At 49.7% G+C, this 18,783-nt stretch overlaps 1 protein-coding gene across 1 annotated transcript in view; it reads right to left on the reverse strand.

Annotated features, from left to right (window-relative positions):
- The window catches only part of LOC144151862 (midasin), a 142,035-nt gene that overhangs the window by 19,877 nt on the left and 103,375 nt on the right, over positions 1-18,783 (reverse strand). The window contains exons 55-66 of the mRNA XM_077683018.1: positions 17,643-17,717; positions 16,300-16,394; positions 14,731-14,830; positions 13,488-13,745; positions 12,311-12,415; positions 7,527-7,658; positions 6,266-6,418; positions 4,910-5,036; positions 3,317-3,522; positions 2,855-2,970; positions 2,642-2,714; positions 1,453-1,639 (exon numbers count right to left, since the gene is read on the reverse strand). Coding sequence (XP_077539144.1) covers positions 1,453-1,639; positions 2,642-2,714; positions 2,855-2,970; positions 3,317-3,522; positions 4,910-5,036; positions 6,266-6,418; positions 7,527-7,658; positions 12,311-12,415; positions 13,488-13,745; positions 14,731-14,830; positions 16,300-16,394; positions 17,643-17,717 — 1,627 coding nt within the window. The remainder of the gene's footprint in view (positions 1-1,452; positions 1,640-2,641; positions 2,715-2,854; positions 2,971-3,316; positions 3,523-4,909; positions 5,037-6,265; positions 6,419-7,526; positions 7,659-12,310; positions 12,416-13,487; positions 13,746-14,730; positions 14,831-16,299; positions 16,395-17,642; positions 17,718-18,783) is intronic.

Here is an 18,783-nt window from a genome sequence, read left to right on the forward strand (position 1 = left end):
ACTGAAGAAACCCTTCTCGTTCACTCGCACTACCACTTTAGACGGGAACTCCTCCTTGGCCGGGTTTTTCTCTCAAAAACAACAAAGGGAGGCAACTTGTGGCCGTCTGCCGTACAGCACAACATTGCCGTGAAGCGGTTGTGCTTGTTGCCTGTTGCTAGGAAGCAGACCTGACGCTCTCTCTTTTCGGCGACGGTTCTTCTGCTTGGCATATCAAACCAGACCGGCATTTGATTGGCGTTGTCGGTCTGGCCGAACAGGAACGCCCGCTGCCTCCTCAGGTCCTCGGTGCACCGCCAAAACTCAAGCCACTTCTCATCGTAGGTCTCCAAGAGCTTTTGCGAAACAGTTGTGCAACATCCGCTCCGCTTCATAAAGTTTGTGATCCATTTTTTGGATATTTTGAACTCACTCAGCTGGAGCTGGATGTTTAGGCCATTAGTGACATCCTGCAATTTCATGTTTATGTCCTCGTATGGCATGCTGATGCTTTCTTCCGCTGCATGTGCACCCACTTGAGAACTTCCTCCGTGACAGCGGGGTACTGTCCCTGCTTTGGTCCACAAAACAATCGATGTGTACCAGCACACGCGACGATCTGGTCTTTTTGTTGCCGCCACCCCTGAAAACACTTCTCTGAGATGCCAAACTCTCGTTCTGCAGCAACATTGTTATTGTTCTTAGCATACAAAAACCCTTAGGAGCAGCTGTTCCATTCCTGGGTTGACTTACATGAGGCAATATAGGGTAGTATTTGTGAAATGCACAGCTCCTTTCCCTCTTTCTTTTTAACATCCCAAAGCCACAGTACGGCCAAATTAGTGCACAAAACTTAAACGACAGCAAACCTCTACAGGTAGCTACAATCATTGGACAACTTCGATGGATGAGAATGGATGAGTGGCTTCGAGCATAAACTTGTAGATGGCTGTACAGCTTCCCAAGGGAGAAAGGAGCAGAGATAAGGAGGGAGACAGGGACAAGAAGGAATGCCGTATCAAAGGGGTAAGAATAGCTGCACCTGACACTTGGGGCACTTGACACATTGCAATGCAGCCACCCTGTGCAGCTTGCTGAAAGCACACACACCAGGTGCAGACGGCAGTCAACCTCTGGCAAGTTTCCAACAAGGAATGGTACTTGTGGGATTCTGTCGGTATAGTGTTCGCACCACGTTAAGGTATGGTGCAGCAGACAATGAGTCGTGTGAAAAGCGCATCCCCATGGCACAGATGCTACGAAGACAACACATCTGTGTAGCAACACGGTCCCTGCTACATAGGCCAACAAGTATGGTGCTCTCACAATGGCAACTAAATATCATCGAGGAGGTGTGTGAGTGAGATGCAGTAAGTGTATGCTAGACATACACACGATGCGTGCGAGTGGAGCAGGTGTCTGGGCATGTGTGTGCCAGCATAGAAAGCTCCCAAAACCTGGCGGCCTGCCCACCTCGCAGGGCCGGGTGTGCCAGCTGCTGCCCACAGCTCTCCAGGGATGCCAGGTGTGGCTGCAGCCTGGCTATGGCCGCTTCCACGGGGTCCTCCCCGGCAGCCTCCCCCCTGGGCCAGGCCTTGAGCAGCACCAGGGTCTGCTCCAGCTGGTGGCTGCTCTGGAACACCGCCGAGGACACCTTCGCCTGCCAACGCCACCACAGGGTGGGTGGGGTCAAGAAAACGTGGCAATAGTGTACGAGCACGGGTGTGCACCATCAACGTGTACTGGGTGCATTGTTTAGACTATAAAGTACTTTCCACCTGGGGTGGCAGCTGTATGTAGACCCTTCAGAAGCAATGAATGCGAAAGGTGAAAGCAGGCTAACACTTCCAGATGTTGCATGTTTTACACCAACACCTGGCCGTAGTTTACGTAGTTTATAGGGAGGAACTTTCGCTGGCGACCAGTGCCGGACGAGCATGCCAGTGGGAACTGGCACACACACAGCAATCAAGAATGAAGAAGATTGGAACTACCACTACAGAAAGGTTGCAACGTCCCCAATGCGTTTTTACGCCCAAGTAGGCCATTCATGTTTCTATTTATTATTTATTGTGGGGGTTTAACGCGCCGACGCAACGCAGGCGATGAGGCGCGCCGTAGTGGAGGGCTCCGGATTAATTTCGACCACCTGGGGATCTTTATTGTGCGCCGAAATCTCGTACACACGGGCGTTTTTGCTTTTCGCCTCCATCAGAAAAGCTGCCGCCGCGGCCGGGAATCGAACCCGCGACCTCGTGCTCAGTAGCGCAACGCCTTAGCCACTGAGCCACCGCGGCGGGTACCATTCATGTTTCAGCTGGGCATATACCTGCTTGTCCATGTATGAACACGTACACGCAAGATGTGCACGGCATCCCAATGCAGCGCCAGGTACATTGCCAACAGTGACACGACAATTCCTGGTGGACTCAAATCGGCACTGTGATTACGCAGCAGTTTATTTGTGGGTCCATTAAAACAAGCAAACACTTGCACGTTAAGGGGGTACCTTGCGCATGTACAACTGCCCATGCCATCATCGTTCCCTGGAACTGGATACAAACTTTGACTTGTGTGAGCCGAGAGCCTCTCATTCGAACTGTACCATCACTGTTGGTACTAGTTGGTACTCGACACAAGCCTGCTTAAAATATACACTTACCCCCCATCGGTCGAGGAATGCCTGCGGTGGGAGGGGGCCTTGCGCTGCCGCTTCCAGAGAGGCTGCCAGGTGTCTGCACACATGACGGGAGAGGGCATCAGAGAGCTAGCGCTTGCAGCAAAAAGGGAACACTGCCAAAAAGGGCTCAGCAGCATGCCAGCTCAAAAGGGCTGACCCCCACCACTGGAGCTTCTGCTCTTCAGGTTCACTTACTGCAGCCTCTCCAGGTCCTGGACAGCCTCGTGGCATCGGGCACGGTCCTCCACTGCCAGGGTGGCCAGGTGCCCGGCAAAGCCACTGCACCGCTCCATCACTTGCGGATCAAACTCCTGCAAGGGACAGGAGGGCACACCAATCCAATTTGGCATGGAGCTTTAAGCGAGTGACGAGAGAAGTCAAGGGGAAAAAAATCTTGCAGCAACCAATCAAAGTGGTGAGCATGCCAGGCACAGGGCAGCTGCCTTATTTTAGAACACGCAAGTACAAAGACCAGCTTGGTTTTATTGTACGGGATCGATACGTGACTGAAGGAGTTATGGGCAGCTGCTGTCCTTAACTTCACCTTGGTCCCTTATTTATTAAGTTAGTGCAAATAGGAAAGGATTAAAAGGAAGGGGGGAAAAAAGAGCGCAGAGCGAGGCGACAGTGTGTGCCGGAGACGCGAAGCAGGCCCACCTTGCTGGGACAGCTTGCAGCCAGGGCAGAGACGCTGGCCACGCAGCGGTAGTAGTAACGGTGGCAGCCTGCCCAGTTCTGGCTGAGCGGGTCGTCCGTGTCCGAGGACAGGCCTCGCCTGGCAGCTTCGGGCAGCTCGAGCGCCGGAGCTTCGAGCATGTCGTGCGCCGTGGCTCCGAACAGGGTCCCCTTGCGGTGGGACAGCCCTGCACGCACAAGATTATGCGGCTTCACATCGCCTTGGCATGGCTTGGCAATGGGCTTTTGCATATATAGTCCTCAAGAGACTATCTGAAGCCATTTCATTAATACAAAAGTACAGTTAAAAAAAAATTTTAAAGGCTTCATGCAACCTAAACAAGAAAGAGCAATGTTGCCCTCGTTGTTGCCTAGGTCGTCAGAAGCCACAAGAAGGCATGTAAGCCAGGCCAAGCAAGAGAGGAACATTACTAGCTGCTATGTCGGCTCCCTTGATAGCACTCGACTGCAGCGACAGATTTCCCTCTAGTACAATTGAACCTTGGTACAGCAAACTCCGCTTCAACGAAATACAGTCGAACCCTGCTAAAACAAAATCTGTTTCAACGAAATTTTCGCTCATTGGGGGATGCGTTTGAACATTTATTTGACAACAAAATAAGCATTAACGCCAGCTATCTGTAACTTCTGTGCATTCAAGGCGTTTAGTTTCACTGAAAACGACACCGCACACCCACACCACCACCCATAAACAAAAACAAACTCGTAGATGGACGCCATTGCTTGCTGGCATCCAATTCTTTAAAGTAATAAGCAAAATAACGTCTTCGTGTTTAGTCTTTAACCCGCGTCACCCTGTCTTAGTCCCGAGCGTGCGGTCACGATAAATACAAGCATGCAGCTTGCCTACCAATGCCAGTTCGGGACCTCTCAGAGGATAAGATAATGGCATGGCTCCTGCCATAAGCGAGAGGGGGGCTTCCGATGGCCTAGCAGCTATATGCCTTGTTACACAGCAATATGTTTTACGACTGCATTTCTCTCTCTCCCCCTGCAAAGTGCTTTTCCCGTCTGGGTGAAATGCCAGATAACCATTGGTGCCTTTGTTATCCGAATAAACACAATCAAACAGCGCATCACTCTATTTTCTAAACATTGCATAATGCAATCAATGGTGCGGATAATATACGGGCCTATTTTTCTTGCCTTTCGAAGGTGTGTTAAGGCAGATTTCGCATCAACGAATTTACGTTACAACGAAATTCTTTGCACGTCCCATCAATTTCATTGCTGTGGGATTCGACTGTGTATATTAGCACGAAACTCTATGGGAGGCCCAGAGCAGAGCATGGTGCACTCGCCGCAACGTGTCGCTTTCTTGCATGCTTCGTGTCATCTTTTGCCCTATGTGTGGCTACGGTTCGCACAAACCCCGGATACAGCAGTGCCACTCCTGAGATCCACAAAAACACCCAGGACATCTAAAACACATGCTTCCCCAACCCCTGGCTGCTATGGAAGAGTGTCTGGAATAAAGCACACTTATAACTGCTTTTTGCGCAGTGGCCTGGTCGTGGGGAGGGCCCAGGCTGTCACTGCCAACCATACACTCACCCATGTTGGCCAGTGTCTTGAGCAGGTCGGCGAGAGCCTTGCGCTTGCGCTGCTGGGCCAGCCGCGCCTGCTTCTTCCGCTTCTCACGCTCCGCCTCCGGCTCCGATGGGCCGCCCCCAGATTTCGCCTGGGACACCCACAAGCCATTAGCCTGTCCACCAGCCTGTTGGCCTCTCAAGTGCCAGGGTAATGCAGCCCAATGGGTAACACAGGGTGGGATAAAATAATGTGAAAATACAAATTGAGAGCGTCTGCCAAAGTGCGGCCAAAGGGGCAGCTGGACCCCCCGGAACGCGCTGAAAATTTCTGCGGCTAAGGGTAAGTGTTTCCTGGTCTGAGGCTCAAACCCAGGACTACTTCCTGTCGAGAACTGTTTCTCGGGGAATCAAGCTAACCAGAAAGCTAGCCAACGACTGCACAAAAACAAATTATCCTTCTAAGCATAAAACAGGCTGCCTGTCACTGACAACTCACTCGGCTGAGGAGAAATTCAAAGGTGTAGTGAAAAAAAAAAAAAAAAAATATATATATATATATATATATATAGATAGATAGATAGATAGATAGCAAAATTTAGCATAGGATGCACAGAATCTGGCTCGGCTCCTCAAACTTTTGCGGATAAAATTAAAGTTTTGTCCCGGTATGGGGCTCGAATGTGATAACAATCCATCCCCATGGCAGTCACTCCATCAAACAAGCTAATGAGAAGGCTGGCGAATGGCAGTGCAAGACCAAATTTTCTGCTTGAAGTGAAAGATGAGCTGCTTCGGCGGTTACGCTCAGGTGGGCAAAGGTATTTGGTTTTTAAGAAATTAAAGCCCTTCCACTCAATGTGAAAGCTGTCGGAAGTGCAGAGCAGTGATTCGCCATAAACTGTAGCGCCGTTATTCGCTCACTGCTACCACCAAACGCAATTCAAATTTCCCGCATTTGCGGTACCCCCTGCCTGAAACTGCTCCAGTGGTTGTTTTTGTGCTTGCTTTTCCTCCCACACATGCACCGCCACTTTTTTTTTTTCTTACTACCGTAAATACCAGCCCAACAAGCGTTCCTAACTACACGAATGCGGGCGCTGCTGGTTAATTACGTATATTTTGCCTCAAATGTACCTACAGTTTTCTTTGCACTAAACAACAGGGAGATGTATGACAAACACCACCAGTTCACGAGTTTCGAACGCTTATGACTATATAAACTGCCTGGCTTTCGAAGCTTCTGGGTTACACCGTGACGCCAGCCGCTACAACGGAACGCCGTGGGGCTCTACTCTAATCCAGCGAGCGAGCTATGACAAGGCGAGCCCCTAAAGTGCTCTGCACTTAAAAGAAGAAGCGGAGAGAGAATGCCGCCCACCAGGTCTTGGTCCTCCTGCTCAAAGGACTGCACGGTGGCTGCCACCTCTGCAGCTAGGTCGTCCAGCTCCCGCGTCAGGCCCACCAGCTCCTTGTTGCGCATCACCCGGTTGAGCAGCTGCCGCATCCTCCACGCATAGCGCTGCTGGCCCTCCTGGGGAGAAGGGACGCCACTTCCTCCCTCAAACAGTCGCTCCATTGCCTGAGACCCATGCCTGATCGGACAGGAAGCGCACCCCATACACGAGGTCCACTTTCTCCAGCTCCCTGCACCCTCACCAAGGGTGGGGCTGTTGGGATCTGAATGAAACAGGACCTTCACGTTACCCATTTAGGCCTAACGGGAACAGGGTGAGGTGAACCAATGGCAGCACTGTGGCCTTAGAGCACAAGGCTCACTGGCATCAGAGGCCACCATTAAACAACCCTGAACTTTTCATCAGATGGATACAAACACATGCCTCTTGTGGAGAGTGTGTTGTTGTTGTTGTTGTTCCTCTTCTCTTCAGCTCCTCTTCAATTACACATGAAGATCTTATTTGCAAGGATAACATGACTTAGACAAGCATTCTGGTCAGTTATTTTGCTGTGCACCACCCGGCACATCCAAGAAAAGGGGACAGCTCTTAGAGGGACCCTGAAACACTTCCGATAAATGCTTTCCCTCTTTCCTTCGTGCCTGGAACCACTTCGAAAGCTATAGTTATCGCAAGCAAAGAGCGGCACTGCATGATTTGCTCGTCAGTTTCTGCCTTGCTTTCATATAATTTCTCATCAAGTGGCTACCCGATGTGTTCATTGCTACAACTGAAAGGAAGCCGGTCAACGGCCACAGTACAGCTCGAGTGACGTCGCTTAATTAAGTGTGCAAACAATGCCTAGACTGAGAATGGGAGAAAAATCTTTCGAGCAAGGTCCTGCAACATCTGATGGGCCTAAAGCAGTAATATTTGGATCAGGTACTTTGTGACTTCTTAGTCTAAGTACTGGATGCACTTCTTGACTACGTTCTCGAAGCATTTCAGAGTTTGGAAAAAAAAAAAAAAAAGCTGGAAAAATTGCTGCACGGTACCTTAGGCACTTTGCCTGAGCCACATTTATGACATGAATTTGCAAAAGACACAGAGCCAACGAGCGAAACAGCCCAGAAAATCCCGACGGCAAAATGGCAAAACCTGCCAGCATTTGCCATCATGTGCACAGTTTGGAATGCTTGTTGACAAACAAGAGAAAAAAAAAGGAAAAAACAAGTTGGAACGTACCCCACGTGCTGGCACAGGGCCCAGGAACTGGCCAGATTTGAACTCCAGGCAGAGGGAGCTCGGCTGGTCCCCAGGTTGTGTCTCCTTGGCCAGGCTACCAAAGGCACAAGTGGCATCCTGCTCCAAGACTCGCTGTGGCCCCAAGGTGCAACGACAAATACAGAGAACTGATTTGTGATTTATATGCATTTTTCAGAAACACTACAAGGCAACTGTTTCCACGAATCACATGTAGCTGATGATGCTTAGCAATGCGAAATGACCCTTATTAAGGGGGCCTTGTGTTTACATTTCTGTGGTACTTAATACTCCCAGTGGTGCCACTGATGAACGGTGATTTGGAGCAATTTTTCTATCAGCAAATTATTAATTTTGGAGCAATTTGGAGCACCTAAATGCCAGTTTTGGAGCACCTTGGAGCAACTAAACATCAACTGCTAGATATGTCCAAAGCAACTCTCAACACTAAACATCGACCATTATCGTCCAGTAATTGATGTAGAGGTCGCCATGGAATGGGCTTCAAGATCTTTTCACACGTGCGATCAAAAATGGACGGCACAGCTGAAGAATAATGGCCTTCTTGTCCTTACTAGGGAAGACTTTTTCAAGGAGTCACTGAAAACGCTCCATAGTTGGCAGGCTCGAACATGCATTAAAAATAGCTTTCACAGTCAGCTCACCCAATAGCCAAAGAATAGCCAAATAGCCAATAAAAAATTCCACCAACCACAGAAAAGTAGCCATATTTGGCTATTTATAGCCCCAACCTGGCATCCCTGGGGCAATGGGATTTTTTCCCCACTTATTTCGAAACAGTCGCTAGAAGTCGCCAGAAGTTTGATGCAATTAAATCCCCTAAGTATCCACACAATAGCAAAAAATACCACAAAACATAATTTGCAAGGTATTTTGCTCCTTTCTGGTGCGAATAAAAGGCAAAAAGGCAAGCTGGGAATGCGCACGAGAAATGCGCATGGAGCATTTTTGCATGCGATTCGTGCGCGCCGGCGTTGCGCGTGCGATTGTTTCACGCCCGCGTCGACGATTCCACGCACGCGGCAGCTTCTGCCTCGCTCAGAAAATGACGCGCGTCGCGCGCGGCAGTGGGAGGAGCCTGTCGACTTGCGCCAATGGGGAGGCGCGCGCCTCATGGCGGCGGTTTTGAAGCGCTCGAGCGCGGTTTTGAAACGCCCGGTTGGCTCCGTCCGAGGGGGTTTAGGCTTACCACCCTACAGGTATTGCATGGACGCTTTCACTGGCGAAGCGGATGATGTTTTATAGTGACGATTTCGCCCACATTATAAGCTCATTTACCACACAAGCAACTTCGTGTGTGCATTGAGCGGTATTTTAGAGAGCGCTTAAAAGTGGTCGCTCGAGCTCCCCACACCACTTCGCGGCCGAAGCCGCCGCCATGTTGCCGCGCCGCTCGCAGCGTGCGGGTGGTTACGCGGCAGCGGCAGCGCGCCTGCAGCCTGTGGCGTGCGCGGCGCGTTTTCGCAAGCAGAAAACGCTCCACGAGGTTCATGCTTTAGAGAGACTGGCCATTTTTCACGGCCCGCTTCACTTGCGATGGTCCACTCCGCGAGCCCAACAATCGAAGCGGGAGCTTGCAGCGTCATGCATGCCGCGAAACGGCGCTCCCGCTGGCTCTCGGGGCGGAGAGAGCTGGCAATCAACGCCACCTAAAACTACCTATTGTTCATAGCAGGAACCATTGGAAACTACAGCAAGAAGGAAAGTTTTGAACCGCGGTACGCCAGCGCTGCAGTTGCTAGACGAAAACATTGTATCGGCGGTACAGTGACGGCGCCAACCCAACTCACCGCAGCAAACACGATGACGGGTGCTAGGGAGTTCAAGTTATCAAGCCGAATTAGTTACACGTCTAGAGACCACTGTGAAGTAGTGCTTGTAACAGGCTGCACGCGATTTGCGCGACACAAATTTTGGCGCACTTGTTTGCAAAATCGTGGTTTTTTTTATCAGGATGGCGCAGGATACCTCATTTGGCACAAATTGGCGCATTTGGCGCAGGAGTGGCAGCACTGTACTCCATGACCTATCGCACATCAATATGAAAAGTTTTGCAGATCCCTGAAAATGCTCCAAATGGCCTAGTTTGCTTATTTAGGAAATAGGTGTGTCACTTCTGTACCGACAAAAAGAAATAAAGACTTGCTTGGTTGACAGCTAGCGTCATCTGTGTTTCTTGTTTGTTTTGTATTTTAGTAGAGAAATTATATATTTCTAAACAAAGTAAACTAGGCCGTTAGGAACATGTTCGTTTATGTGTAAAACTCTTTGTCAGTACACGATGCTTTTGAAGCCAGTGGGTCATGAATTTATTAATTCATAGAAATGTGATCAGGTGAGTGTGAATACAGCAGTAGGCTCAAAACACTGGACTTGACAATGACTAGTAGTGCACCACTGGCGACAGCTTTCAAGGTATTAAAATGCTGGCAGATGATTATGTCACATTCCGTGGCACGAGGCAACACGCACTTTAATCCAATGCAAAACTGCTACTCAGCCTACAAGTCAAACGATAAATACACATTTACCGTATTTACTCGCATAATGATCGCATTCACGTAATGATCGCACCCCTGAAGTTTGTCGTCAAAATATGACTTTTTTTATTTCCCGCGCAATGATCGCACCCTGAACTTGCCACAGCCATATGTCGTATGTGTGCCAAGTTTAATGACGATGGTCATGATTACCTTCGTTTCCTCCTCTTTCAAAGCGGGCATGGCTACGCTATTGCCGCAGACTTGATGATATTAGCGATATCGGCAAGCATGAGTTCATTATTGGTGCAGAAGAAACTCTCACTAAATGCACATAATGTACTCACGAGACATATAAAAAAGCGCACTCTGCTTGATGCGTCGGCAGCCGTGTCTTGATGTCCCACACTGTGACAGCAGCAGCCACTTATTGGTCGACCTGTTCTCACCTCGCAGCAAACTCATTCCGGTGCATTCCGTAATTCCGGAGCATTGCGTAATGAAAACACTGCATTTTGCGTCACTCGGTCGTCATTCGGTGGTCGGTAGAGTTGTTATGTTTTTATTTGTTATGTTGATTATGTACATGAGACTTATTGTAAACATTCTGACCTGCAACTTGCGTTTTCTACGCTCAAACTTTTTTCGCGAAAAATTTACCTCGCATAATGATCGCACCCCTAAATTTGCATCATATTTTTCGGAAAAAAAAAAAGTGCGATCATTACGCAAGTAAATACGGTACAATACAATAAGCAGCGACAACAATGTCAACAAAAATAATTATGATTATCATAACAGTACATAATACAATGAGTAAATAAATATACATCTACAACCAGAAACAGCGACAACAGTCAGAATGCACAGCAAACTATCTGACCTCGCCGTGAAGCCAACTGAACAACACACACGTTCATTCACAAAACATGCAAAACTGCCTTCAGTCTTAATGTCCACACATCAAGCCAATGCTTCCTCCAGCTCGGTATATGCAGCTCCCTTGAAGAACCTATGGAGGCACACAAAGCCAGCCAACTTGAGAGACTTTTTCTCACTACTACCGGCCATTTCGTTTTATGGCGACTCAACTACTTGCACCACCTCCTGCGTTCACCTTACAATGCATCCTTCCCAACATCCACAGCAAGGTCACTGTTTCAACCGTCCCTCACAATATGCATTTATAATGAAGGCATTATGAAGGCATTAGGAGGCAAGGTGTCACCTACCCCATCCTACTGAAAAGGCCACAGCTGCACTGGCCTCCCACACCGACCTCGAATATGTTACTGTTGCGACTGGCTCGCAATCAGCATGTCACCACTGCCAAACGGGCCGCATCGCCGCCACTGCCTTCAAGATTCTGATCCAACCACCCATTGTCCCCGCATCCATCCAGGAAATAAGGCAGCTCACGCCTCTGCCTGTTCGTTCATACCTCAGGCATCCTTGGGGGCTGCTGGCTCGCACGACCATACACAGCACCATTTCTCCATACCACCTCGATACCACGACATCCGGCTCGTGATTCGGCTTCAACGACCATCTCTGTCCCTCCCTAATCTCAAGCTAGGAAATGCTCAGGAAACTGCTTCGAAAAGCTCAGACAAAGCCTAAAATACCTTTCCTGACAGAACTCAACTCCACAAGCTTTATCCGTCCCAGTTTTTTTTCCCCGACATGCAGATTCTGCCCATCCCCCTGCACCCTGTACCATATATATGGTATGAGAGTGTCCTCTCCTCTCCCCAAATCTACCTCCTCTCCCAACCCCTCCTCAAGAGCAGTGGGAGGGCCAGCTGGCCAGATCCCACCTGGAGGATCAGCTTCAGCTGATGATATCCTGGGAGCAGCTGATCTCCTGAGCACCTGTGCCCAGGACATCCTGGACTGAGGGCGTCACCCACGTGAGTGCACGGCTCCGTCTTCCATTTTGCTCAAAATAAACATTCATTCCTTATGCTCCCCTGGCATTGATGCCTTTCGTCAATTCCTTGAGTGTTTTTGTGCAAAAACCCTACTAAAAAGCTTCAATCTGCTCTAATTTTGGCCCACCATGTTGTTCCTCATGAAGTTGTCTTTCCCACATCATGCGCATGCCCGCAGAGAAGCGTTCTTCACAGGAAGTTTTCAGATAAAAGAATGGATGGCATGAAGTCATGGTTGCCTCCAGAAATACACGGCAGTCACTGGGGACGAAAACACAACACAACAAAAACGTCGAGTAGGAGCACCTTCGTCCAGCAGCTCAGTTGTCCTCACCTGAAAATCTCGAACATTAGTGGCCAGTGCCTTGTGGATCTTCTGCACCTCCCGCTGGACAGCCCAGAAGTGGATGTTCTTCCACCGGGTCATCCTCACCAATTCCTGAACAAAGCAGACAGCACACCAGGTGCAGGTTTTCCTTTTGACAAACCTCGGCGACCAGCGAAAAAGAGGACAGGCCGACTGTAAAGCAATTAGGATACAAAAGCACTGCACGTGTCACGTTTACTGCCCAGGCAAGGCACAACCGTGAGGAATAGTGGTTTGGCAAAGAAACTCTTGTGGCACCGGTCTCATCCAGAACAAGCTCAGATGGCAAAGCTGTAAGTGGACAGCAAAATGGACAGTAGGGCAAGCTGGCTGAAATTATTGGCTCGAAAAAACAGTGCAAAGCAATGAAGACGCAGTTATTAAAGAAGACACAGGCAAAGCGCTTATGTTTTTGTTATCTAACTGTGACAACTGTCTTCGTAGCTTAGCCCCATTGGTTAACACCTAGATGTGATCTCTCAGACACTTTTTGGTCTTCGCTCTGCCTTATTTTATTTTCATGTTTTTGGCTCCTTCAACTTATCAGTCGCTTACTTGGAACAAAAAAAAAAAAAGCATTTTAAGAGGATAGGGATCCTCAACTTCTTTGTGTGCGCAACAGACTAAGCTTTCTATCTTTCTTTTCTTGTGAAGGCAAAAGCCTCAGACCTCTATGTTTCATGGAATGCATGGGGCACAAAAAATCTCTGCGAGGTAGACTGAATCACACAGAAAATTGGTGCACGGGGTGTGTGCTGGAGAAGGAAAACAGCAGCACTGGAGAAGGGTAGGAGGCTGTTACACATGTGGGACGAGCTGCCTTTAAAGGTAGAGCTACCAACGGGGGAGAACAAGAGGCTCCTGGTGACAGTAATTGAGCAGAAACAACATCAGCCAGGGGACTGGTCAAGTGCTGATGGGCGCATCCGAGAGCTCAACAGCAGATCAACGGGGGTCCAACTAGGCTTTTGCCCTCACACTCTCAGAAAAACCTAAGCATCACCTTCTGCAATTGTGTTTTTCTTTTTTTGGACACATTCAGAACTTTAGCCCACACACTTACTGCTCCCTCTCGCCACATACTGCAGATGCCCACAGTCCCCCCAAAAGAAGCGAGGGCAGCTGTCGCACAGTGCTCGCCCACCTTGAGCTTCTGCTCGATGGGCTGCCGGTCGGCCTGGAGGCGGTCGCGCACGGCGGGCAGGTGCTGGCCGTAGAAGTGGCACAGGTTGAAGAGGAGCCCCGCGAGGGGGCTGCCCCCCTGCTGGGCCTCGTGCAGGAAGGGCCGCAGCAGGGCCAGCCGGGACTCGAACTCCCCGAGCCGGCTCTTGTCCAGGTAGCGCACCAGCTCGTCCCGCACCTGCCGCTGCACCTCCAGCGACACGCTGGCCTCCTGCTGCTCCTGCACCACGCACACTCCTTGCGCTCAGTGCTACTATAAGGAAAGAGGCAGCCTGCACAGTGCTGCTCGCAGTCAGTGGCCTCTTGAAAAGGGCTACCAGATTCACTTCCTGCCTGTACTGAGGGCTCTGACAAGCCTCCGAACCAACGGCGCTCTTCTTGTAGTCCTGCCAACTACCTTACATTAGACATGCCAACGAAGTTGCAAATCTCTTAAGTGGCTAGAAAAAAATGTGTTACGTGTTATCAGCACACGATATTTCACGACAGAGTTTGTTCGCAACAAGCTGCTGACGACTTTTTGGTTTCACAATTAAGTTGGCTACACGGAGCAGGAATATGTACAGGAGGCAAAGCAACTGTTGCGGCGGGCATGGGCAAGCAATCGGATGATAACGCAGACTATGTATCTTCGCAGCTGCGATGGCAAGGGATATGCTAGCGACACCTGACGGACGAAATGAGAGCAGTCATGGCTCGTTTTGGCTGCGCAGCAGAACGCCAAACGCTGCATCAGTGCAGTTTCTGCCGCTAGTTTAACCTGCACCAATTGCTTGTCACATTATCCGGCCACTCCAAGAAGCAAAGTTTCCCCTCCTGTCTTGTTCCTTGCTCTGCGTAGCTGGCACACAGTGGGAGCTGTGCTTCTCTTCCTGGCGGTCACAAGACTGCCGAGTCCCAACACCTGACTTCAAAAATCCCTTCTCCCCAGCAACTGCCTCCTGCCAAAATCACCCCTGCCATTGACCTGTTGCTCCCTTCAGGAAGAGCAGACCCCAAAGACCATTTTGTGTGCAAATAAAAGCCAGTGCGAAGAAGCCTCATTGTATTAAGCACACCAATGTTCCTCGAATGCAAACATTGGTGTGCTTGTTCCTTGACCGCACCAAGCCCACCAATGTTCCTTGACCGTAAATGTGAGGGTGGCCACCGCACAACGAGATGCCACACCAGGGATGCCTGGTCCCGCAAAGTGCTGTCCGTACCTGCACCAGAGGTCCCAGAAGCTGGTACAGCAAGAACCACCAACGGGCATTGGCCTCTTGCATCTTCTGCTGAGCTCCATCCAGCAGTCGGGGCCAGTTTCTGAAAGGCACATGGGGCATTCAATGGAATGGCCAAGTGTGAGCCAGGGGCAGCAGCAGGGCTGCACCAGTGCTGCCCTGCACTGCGTGATGCAGCAACGTAAGCAGATTCTGCCCTGCTTTTACCAATGTTTACACTACGGAGTGCCACTCGATTCTGAGGCACAGTACAAAAGTAACTACATTTGCATGTTCAGATATCATGGTCACAGTAGCACCTGTGCCACACACTCAGCAAGGACAAAGAAACCGCTCCATATAGAAAAGCTACAGAAAAGACACCACCCAAAGTTGTGTGACTGAAAGAGTCGGCCATCATTTTCACAGTGGTGAGCTACAGAACATAAAAAAAAAAAGAAAAAAAAATGTAGCTGGCATTAGCCCGCAACAACACGTGTTTGGGCAAAGGTCTTTGAGGCAATGCATGGATACATTTAACAGAGACCCAGTGTGCTTGACGTTTCACAACACGTATCCCTTTACTGAGTTGAAGATGCTACACCCCAGGCAAGCTCATTTAAAAAAGGCAGGATTTCAAACTATATGACGGCATTCTTTAGGCTGGCACAAGTTAGGCTGAAGGGTGCACCACCAACAACTATGGCCGTTCCCCAACTGTCATCTTCCATATTTACTTCATCATAGTCAAGGACAAATACATTATCTTAATGCATTCACTAAGTTGCAATGTCTGCGCTCTGGTCTGCCTTCCAGCAGCAATGTTAAGGGGACAGACAACCGCTTTTTGTGCAGTGCATGCCCTCTGGTTCATATGAAAGTCAGCGTTTTATGTAGTGGAGAAACCAGAAGGAATTTCTAAAAAATAAATTGGCAGACAATTTAAATTTGGCACTAAACTTTCCGAAATCTGAAAGGTGGTGCCATTTAGTGTCCAAACAGCTCCGCCGGTTTTAATGCGTGACTCAAGAACCGCATAAAGGGGTAGGAAAGACTGCATAGCTGGGGACACCTTTTTAAATCTCTCTCTGCACCTCACGTACACTTAAAAGAATGCTTCAATGCAACTCACCGTCACGGTTGCCAGCATTTGTTTTTGCAGCATAGCTATGGCTGGTAGATCTAAAAATTTCACTTCTAAATTTCAATGCTCTATCAGGAAAACCGTTTAAAACCGTTTTGGTTCACAGTGTTTTAAGTGATGCCCTGTCATTTGGGGTGGAGAGCGTGTACTCCACAAAAATTCATTATCTGTCCCTAAAAAAAAAAAAAAAAGGTAAAGAGGTGTTTTTTCTTTTTTTTTTTTTCCCCCCACCTAAATGATCAGCTAGCTTCCACAAGCCTCTCCAAGATACTTTGAACAGCATATCTTGTGGTCAAAAAGCCTGGCTCTCACGTTCTCTAAAAACTGATCTCGCATGCTCCCTGTAGCAACGGCCAAAAGGCAGCAACTTTAGCTTGTGGCATGCATTGTGGCTGCTCTACAGAGCAGAGCCAATCGGCAGCCCTCACCGCAGCTCCAGCCGGCGCCAGCGCAACACCAGGCTGGTCAGCTCGTTGAGCTCGGGCCCAAGGGCGATCTTCCGGTGGGCACCCACGTCCCACTCCTGCAAGCGGGCACAGCCAAGCATGAACGCACGGCAACAGGGCACACTGGCTCGTTTTTCAGCAGATGCTACGGGGTTTGAGAGGAGAGAACCGAACAAAGGAGACTGTGGGAGTGACACCGGGGCTGAAACTTCACCACCTAGCACCAGACGAAAAGGCGACGCATCGATTGGGTCCCAGTGGCACCAGGAAGGTGCTCGGAGGCCACAGTACAATTTCTGTGAGACCCCCCCACCCCTGCCGGTCCAACACCTCTGCCTGCTCCACTCACTGTGCTTTCAACTGGGCAATGTTACAGTCGCAGAAGAATTAAAGAGCCTTCTCTCTCTCTCTTCTCTGAAATCCCTGAAAGGAAGATTTGGCCCCCAGAGCAATTCCTGGGGGGGAGGAGTTGGAACAGGAGGGGCTCACGTACGAAAACAATGAAGACAGCTGGGAAGGATGGTTTGAGGCATGTCACACAAAACTGATGAGTCCCAGGAAAGGATTGGCGGAAAGGGGGGGGGGGGGGGGTACACCCCCCTTTTCCCTTTTCTGGATCTGTAGATGCTACGGGGCTCTTGAAATTCCCCCGTCATGCAGTTTTCAGGGTTGCTCACTGATAGATTACCAGCAACATATGTGCACTTTTGCCAAGAGCGGGGCCACCCGTTTCACTTCCACTTCCTTGGCTGCCCTTATTTCAACTTCTCGAAGTTGGACAGACATGGTCAACTTCGACTCCTTCCTTGGGTGGCTGGCTGGGTGGGTCCCACTCAATTCCTTAATTTTCAGTGCACGTGAAGTTCTGCCCAAATACTCCTCAAAAAAGGGGAAAATTCATGTTCAGCATTCCTTGTAGCTGGTTCTCTCTAAGCCAACTACAAGCGCACGGTCAAATATTTTCTGAGAGAGCGAAGCACTCGGTTCACTTGGTCGTGAGCAAGGCCTGACATAACTATAGTCCTACCCCTCAGCAACAGCTCACGTGACCCCGCGCCTACACTAAGAGCTATGCGGATACAAACCCCAGGGCATGCAAAGAGCGCACGGCTCTGCCAACCAAACAAACGAAGCGTTGCATAACTTGTAGCACAACCACGGCTACATGTGGCGCAGTATGGGGGCGCCCAGTTGCGTTGTGGTTGTCGTGCAGCGATGCAGCCACGGGAGGTTTCGGAACACCAGGTCCTGCTCTCGTTCCGTCCGCAGGTATATGAACATCATGGCAACTCACACATCGGCCCTCACAGCAAGGGCACGCATACCTCTGGGGGGTCAATTGCCGTTCTTCGCCGTCGCCGTCTCCCCGGTGTCACCCTAGTACGGCGCGAAACCACCAGCTACAAAGCATGGCGGCAAGGAGGTTAGGAAGCATCTAAGGGAGAGGGGGCCATTTCTGTCACAATAGTCAAGGAAGTTCACACAGAAAAAGGCACACAAAGAACATACACCTCAAAAAAAAAAAAAAAAGGACATGGACACTGCTGACCAGGAACTAAGACATCGCTTCAAGCATTCTGTGCAGAAAGAAATACACCAGCAGGACTGGAAGATGATTTGATGATGATTTAACACAAGGGCATTGGGGCAGAGAACCCAGCTGAAAGAAATGCCCAATGGTGCCCAGTAGCAGGGAGGGCACATGTACGTGACAGCACCGCGCTGGATACTGCAGAGGCTTGCGCTGTTACAAAAACAGACCCATTGCAGTAGTTCAGACTGGAACTGTTGGGTGGTGCCTGTGCACACCACTGGCACCAATAGAGTCTTCTTCCCTTCTGTTCTACCATCACCGTCGTCGTAAATGCCCGCCCAGTACCAGTGCAGCAACATCATCCTAATGGGCAAGTTTCCCTTCCAGTCTCTACAGAGTTTGCTTCGGAGTATACGATATGAGGAAAAGAATTTGAAACTGCTTGGTTATACCCGATACCTACATTGTCTTCATCATTATCATCAGTCTTTGCATGTTCACTGCCGCTTAATTTTTTTCAAACTGAAGCAACAACTACTTGCGGTGGCACGGCAACTTAGCAATGGAGAAACCATGGGGGGTACCTATTCGCTCCTTCGAAGGCATTGTTAAGGACACAGAATGTGAAGACCTCTCTCCCTATGTGTGTGCACACGCACGCATATGTCCCCCCCATGTGCATATTAGTAAAACCTCCTCTGACGTTATTAGTTATGATCAGACATCCACCATGTTCCTCAACCAGTCCCCAACTAGCATCCTTGATGAGGCTACTCCCCCCTCCCACCGTGTTACAATACACATGGGTGCAATACGCCTCCTGGAGTAAAGCAGCTTTGATGAGCCAGGAACTGAGACCATGACATTGTGCTTGGATTTGACTGCAGACCTACAAGTGCACAGCCCCTCAGTTGCCATGCCTCCATGGCAAA

This window comes from Haemaphysalis longicornis, unplaced genomic scaffold, assembly GCF_048455015.1.
Source record: "Haemaphysalis longicornis isolate Haplotype H1 unplaced genomic scaffold, Haemaphysalis longicornis Haplotype H1 scaffold_9, whole genome shotgun sequence".
NCBI classification, from domain to species: domain Eukaryota; kingdom Metazoa; phylum Arthropoda; class Arachnida; order Ixodida; family Ixodidae; genus Haemaphysalis; species Haemaphysalis longicornis.